This window comes from Paramisgurnus dabryanus, chromosome 2 (genome assembly GCF_030506205.2).
Source record: "Paramisgurnus dabryanus chromosome 2, PD_genome_1.1, whole genome shotgun sequence".
Lineage (NCBI taxonomy): Eukaryota > Metazoa > Chordata > Actinopteri > Cypriniformes > Cobitidae > Paramisgurnus > Paramisgurnus dabryanus.
This window is the reverse complement of record NC_133338.1, coordinates 58,192,742-58,199,708: the sequence shown is the minus strand read 5'-3', so window position 1 is coordinate 58,199,708 and position 6,967 is coordinate 58,192,742. Positions and strand designations below refer to the sequence as shown.

General features: G+C 35.2%; 1 protein-coding gene across 1 annotated transcript; it reads right to left on the bottom strand.

Annotated features, from left to right (window-relative positions):
* Positions 1–675: 675 nt before the first annotated feature.
* LOC135743627 (uncharacterized) lies at positions 676–6,707 on the bottom strand. The gene is made up of 3 exons (XM_065261400.1): positions 6,526–6,707; positions 2,405–2,496; positions 676–1,254 (listed from the first exon to the last, which is right to left on the bottom strand). Exons 1-3 carry the CDS (start codon positions 6,578–6,580, stop codon positions 1,129–1,131), a joined length of 273 nt encoding a protein of 90 aa, XP_065117472.1. The 5' UTR covers positions 6,581–6,707; the 3' UTR covers positions 676–1,128.
* Positions 6,708–6,967: the final 260 nt, after the last annotated feature.

Genomic DNA, 6,967 nt, shown 5'->3' with positions numbered 1-6,967 from the left:
ATTTAGCTCTAACCCTAATCAAACAAACCTAAATGTCATTTCCAAGTCATACTGAAGCCTTTGATTGGGATTTTCAGGTGTGTTTGATTAGGGTTGGAGCTAAACTTTGCAGGACAGTGGCCCTTCAGGACCAGGAATGTCCAACCCTGCTAAAGTGCGATTTATACTTCAGCGTTGCACCTACGCCACAGCTATGCCATAGGTTGTGTATAGCTCTCCATGGCTTGACGTTCACCTAAATTTAACAACGCTCCCGTGGGATGCGGACCGCAACACTGTGATTGGTTTGCTAGATCTAACCCAGCTGCCCAGAGGCATTGTTAACATGGCTGCTAAGTGGTGCTTCTTCCCAGAAGGGACTTTAGTATCTTTAGGCTAGTTCAAGTGAAACTATACTAACCTACCACGACTGGTGAGATCTGCTGGTTGCAGGTGGGAGAGAAGTAAAGACAAGGCTGTCAAGTTGTTATCACAAGCCGTTTTAAGGGTTGCGCCAACGAAAGTCAGACCAATTTTCGAACCAAAATCTCCAGACATCTGATGCAGTAAAGATGGAATGAATGAATGAATGAATGAATGAATCTTTTTATTTAAATATGTGTCTGTTAGAGGATGACATCTAATGCAGGACTTCTAACATCAGGGCAGCAAACAGGGAAAAACCAAACCCCAGACTCTTACATTTACATTTACATTTAGTCCTTTATCAGACGCTTTTGTCCAAAGCGACTTACAAGTGAGGTAACAATAGAAGCCATTAGAGCAACACAAGAACAGCAATACATAAATATAATTTTCTTTTGACAGAGAATGTAAAGATAAAGATATTAGCAAGTGAGGTGTTTGTGGAAGAGATGGGTTTTCAATCAGCATATTGTCACAACTGGCTGAACATTCCACAGATTACGAATATTATTAGTTTAAGAAAATAATCTAGTCTGGATGCATAGCAACTTTTAAACATAGACAAGAAAATAAGAAGATATGAATGTAAAGCAGCTCATTAAATACATATACAGTAGTATAATATAGTATAGTTACCATATACTACAGGAATACATGTAAACTACAGGAGTTAGAGTATTAGTTAGTATTGTGCTAGTTGTGAGTTGTTAAAGAAGTATCTTATCAATGGCAGGGCTCCTTAGTGACATTTCTCTCCTGGTACTTCTGGAAAACATTCCCATCAGATTGGATTTTCCATGACATTGTGGCATTTTCATCCAAACCCTTCATCTTCAGGATCTGTTTCATCTAAAGATCAGATTGTGTTACTGCACACTTTCAAGGCACAGATTGTGTATTGGAACTTTTTAATATCTGTTAGTATGTAAACTATTACTCTACACTGTAAAAAATTATTTGCTGCTTTCATTTGTTTTTTTTATCAACTTAGACTTACAAGTCATTTCAACTGACTACAGTATTTCTTATCTTGACTACAGATGAGTTGTTATAAAATAACTTGAACTTTGAAGTCAACTTCATTTTATAAGTTGTAGCAACTCATCTCGTCGTCAATATAAATAATATTAAGTTTAAATCGGAGTTGATTTAAAGTGCCAGACAGATCCAGTGTATCATGTAGCGGTCCATTAAATCTTTCCCTGACAGCATTTTTTTTTTTTAAGTTGCCAGCCAGCGCCAGAATTTTTCATGATTTTCACAAAAGTTTAATGCCTTCCAAAAAATTTTCTTCTTTAAATATATAAACAAACAATATCTCAAATAAAAGAACAGACTCTCTGCTTTCAAACAAAAAACCTACCTTCATTAGTTATCTTTTTATCACCTCTCAAATATGGGTAGGTTTCTTCAAAAACACCAAATTTTGAACAAAAAGCTGAGATAAAAAATTTTTTGTAAAGGACTTTTGAGAAAGATTAGATTCAGAGCGATGATCAAAACATAGAAAGACATATAGCTGTTTGCCCTAGGGCGATACTTCTGGGTTTTATACGTTGCGGATGTACCTGGTGGATAATAGCGGTATTGCGGATTGACAATAACTCGTCAATGGCGTGGAAAGAGTTAATATCTTCTCAGTAAGTCATGTTAGCACTAGGTTAATGCATGTTGCACTATTGTTGGACTGCGCGGAGCCTGGATCAGTTGTTCAATCAGAGCAGAGTAGGCTACCAAAAGGTGGTGTTTAAGCAGACCGAGACGTTAAACGGCTTTGCACGAATCGCTTAGGGATCTCAGAGAAATTGGGTAATATTACATTTATATTTTGAGAAAATTACAGTTTTTTTTTTACCTTGCATGCATTTATACATGTTGTTGCGGACTCCTTAACAATATTAGGCAGCTTAAAAAATTGGACCTGAATGGCACTTTAACAAAAACATTTAAGACAGCAAAGATTGTTTTAAGATGTATCAGCAAAAAGACTGAGATTCACCTTCTCTAAAATCTCTGTCATCTCTCCAGGATCGTTCACATTCTGATCTGATTTCACTTCCAATCTCAATATCTGTTTCTTCTTTCTGGAAGCTGTGTGTTTAAAGTTGTGATTAATTCACCCACAAAATGAAAATTCTTACATTAACCTCCTAAGACCTAAGAAAATGTTTTGTTGTTTGCACCATGATACTTAATTCTGTGTAACTGGAACCTGTTGTACACAAACATGGACAAATACACTGCCTCATGTTCATAACAATATTTGGTTATTATATTTATTGTTTTTTTCTAACCCCAAAATAGCTGGTAGAATTTTTTAGAAATATTTAGAATACTTATTTGTGTTTCATTTATGAAATCCTGCTATGCGTAACCGTTTTATAAAAGCAATAAGCCCCGCGAAGCAGTGGAAAAATTAGTTTTAAACCAAAAAATGGTCCCTTATTTTCTGTCCCCCCACTTCTCAAACTAAAGTAACACGCAGAAAAGACATTTATGTGAAACTAGTTATTTTGACTACAGAGGTATAATCTAGAGTTTATAAAATAACAAGAATACTTTAAACCCCAAAAGAACAACATTATTAAAAACAGAGGTGTGGACAAGCCATACATGGTCAAATCCAAGCAAGTCTCAAGTCTTAACCATCAAGTCTCGAGTTAAGTCTCAAGTCACAATTCAGCTAAATCAAGCAGGTCAAGTTTTCACCCTGAGCAAGTCAAGTCGAGTCCTGATAAATTTCAAGTCAAGTCACTATTAAATAAATAGGGGTCAATTTTTTTCGATAGGTCTAAAATTAGCATTAGGTACAGAAATCGAATCAAATGAATTATAACTCTATCTATACACTTAAAGGTACACTGCAAAAAATGATTTTTTTGATGAGCAAAATGACCCAAAAAAATAAGTCTAGTTTTTAGACCAAAAATATCAAATTTAAGTAATTTTGAGCATAAAACAAGCAAAAAAATCTGCCAATGGGTAGGCAAAAAAATCTTGAACATTTTCTTAAACAGTAAATTCAAGAAAAATTCAAAACAAAAAATTATTATTTTTTGCTCATCAAGGAAAAGCATCTTAATTTAAGAATTTTTATATATTTTTACTGAATACAAGACAAAAATACTAATAATTTTTTTCTTGAAAATCATTTTTTGCAGTCTATAGTGGAAGATTTTCTATTTCCGGGTGGATCATCAAGACTATTGGTCATCCCAGTTGTCAATCATTCTGATGATGACGTAAGGCCGTCTTACGTGCTCGTCTCTAGATTCGCTTTCTACACATGCGCACTTTCAGGTGTATATGTGTGGTGAGCTACGGTTTCAGCCATTCATTGAAGCTTGTGTTCTCACCGTATTTTTCGGAGGTTCGCAAGAGAAAAAGTGTTTACGAATTGTATGACGAAAGAGAAAGGCCTCTGAAGAAAGAAATAAGAGTGTTTTTGGGAGAATATTTCACACAGGTTTGGCTTTCCCCTGATGCCTTAGTCGTGAAGTTTCTTCTTAACACGTAAAATTTGTCATGCTATTAAATCAATTTAAAATCACTGCTAGTAATAGTTGATGTAAGCTCTGACATGGTAAACATCTCAATGTATGAGCCATGCCGGCAGAAACTTGTAAACAGAGAGAAGAGGCTCGTGCATGCTGTCTCTCGTGCACACGTTTAATCGGGAGCAGGTAGAGTGTTGCGCATGTGCATTTAAAATAAAAACAAGGGGGGACGGTTCTTTTCAAAAAAATATACCTTTAAGACATAAACGACTGACCTGAGCTGGACCACACACTTTCAACCGCACGTGCATCTGTGCGTTTTGCTGTTAAATTGTGTCTAAAATCACTTGAATGTTAACATTTGCATACGTATCAGTAAAAATAATGGTCACATTTCTAATAAGAAATAGCATAATATGCAACAAAGGCCAAATTATGACAAACAGGAAAGATTAATTTATTACATTAATAATTGTTATAGAGTGAAACTGATTATAAAGAGATGACTTCTGGACGTTGTGGTTGTCCTGTCAGATATTCTTGCGTTGCATCTGGCAAATCTTTTTTATTGGCACGGTGCAATTCAAAGTCTTTATAGCCAAAGGAGACTATTTGTGGAGCTCGACTTACGTTACTGTCTGCCATGTTTGGCGTGGTTTGAATTGTGCAGTGGTAAGGCATAGACCCTGATTAGTGGTGCTGACGTTACAATAATAATTGTTTATTTTATGGATTTTATTACTGTTTGTTTATCATAAGTTCAAGTCATTGTTGAGTCTTCCCCTTCAAGTCAAGTCTCAAGTAACTTGTTCTCAAGTCAAAGTCAAGTCAAGTCATTTTCATACTTTAATCAAGCAAGTCGCAAGTCCGCTTAATTGACCTTAATTGACCCCAACCTCTGCTTTAAACATTTCCTCTCTTCAGTATCAGTGTGTTGTTCATTTCGGTGTAAAGCGCATGTGTTGTGTTGATCTTCGTGAAGATGAATATTATGAAGGGCTTATGGATGTGAAACCACATGAGGGTGAAGAATTAATGACGAAATGACCATTTTAGCACAAATGATCGTGTGATGCCCAATTCTTTTATGCTGCTGAATGATCTCCACTTCAGCGTGGAGAGTGACGAGCTCCTAGATCTCTGCTTCAGTCCAGTTAAATGTTAATCTGCAATAAACCCCTCATTTTAAAGAGCTGTACCATAACTTAATTGTTCTGATGACACGCACGTCCTCACTAGCATGAACTAGCACTTTAATTTGATTTTCTTTTTTTAAATGTTAATAATATTTTATGACATTACACGCATAGGCTGTAAGATAACTATAAAATACATACATTAAAACCAGAGTCGTATAATAACAGAGTTACGAAACGCTTTGATCTCGCCGCCGCGCGGTCACGTGATTCATGTAACGTTCTACAGTTCCAAACCAAGCAGGGCTGTCAATCTGTTTGCATAGGTTTTCAGCTATTTTAGATAAATATTAGCTTGTAATGGGAATTGATCACTATACTTACTGTGTTTATAACGGTTTTTTTTACTAGGGAGTGATGGAAATACAGTAAATCAGTTAATAAAGATAAACAGTTAATTGTGACCCAAATATAACTGTGGTTATCTATACCAACTACAGCAACACAGTTTATCTTTTATTTTTGTAGCAAAATATGGCTATATAAATAGGTATCAATCTGCTAAAAACATAATACCTACACTTTTACTATATTAAAATCACAAAAAAGATCGCCAACGCGGTTATTTGTAACAGTGAAGCATAACATAAACACACTAAATTCATAGAATTCATAGAATTTAAATGTTAATATAATCATACATGATTTTCGAGGATACATCACTCGTTTTACTTACCAAACACAATGAAACACATAGCAGCATTGTGAAGCAGTGTGACTTTCTTATAAGGCATTTAGCTTGTCGCTGTTGCCCCCTAGTGTTACTCGTAATATATAAATAAGATAAGTATAAAGTAGAGGGCCACCAGTAATATTAAACCATTAAATCTATATTATTCACACATTATACACAACTCATTAAAATATAAAAATTTTACTAGTTATTATTAACGATAATCATTACCTACAGCAGAGTTCATAAAATATCACTGTTGACTATATTAATGAAATGTCCGAAAATGTAAAGAGAAACGGTCATTTCATCGATTTACCAGCAGGTGCCATTGAAATGAATGGGCTTCAGTGCTGCGTTTGGAACTATGCGTCACTACCGGTCACTACATGAAACGCTGTTACTTCCGCATTCCATTCTTACAACGGACGTCTATGTGAGTGTCGTAACTCTATTATTATACGACTCTGATTAAAACTATTACTAAAAAGTATTTGTTAGAAATGAACAGTGACACGTTATTGCTGATGGTTACATTTTGAATGCATTTATGAACATTAACTATAATCTAAAAAAGAAAATGGGTATAAAGTTAATAAAATGCAAAAACAAATATCACAGAAACCCACTTTAAGTCTTACTGGGAATACCTCAAGTACATTTATTGTATTTGCTAAAATAATATTAAACAATTTTATTGCAAAGAAATTTTTTTTTTTATTTTTCTCCAGTGAAATACATGATAAATACTCACCGCTGTAGCAGACAAAACGGTACAGATCTGTACAATACCGGTCATACAATCCCATACTGGTAGTTGCCACACACACTGGAAAGACAACCTCATTCGGCTGTCCATTAGCCCACCTGATGAATGTGAGTTGACTCTGATCAGACCAGAACCAGAGATTCTCAGTAGTCGTCCTATGCAGTCCAATCCAAACCCATTGAGTTCCTCCAAATGATGCCACATAATCATGATCTGTCTGATCTTTAATGACGGCCAAATCTGTGTAATGTTGTCTGCAGTACATCTGAGCATCAGACCACGTCATTAATGAAGGCACATAGATAAACTGATAACTCTGTGAAGATGAACTATCAAACAGAGCTGAAGAAAAAAGAAACACAACAAATATTCATTTACACACCTGGAGATTTCACTTTAAACACAAATGCTTCAATCAAACATCATT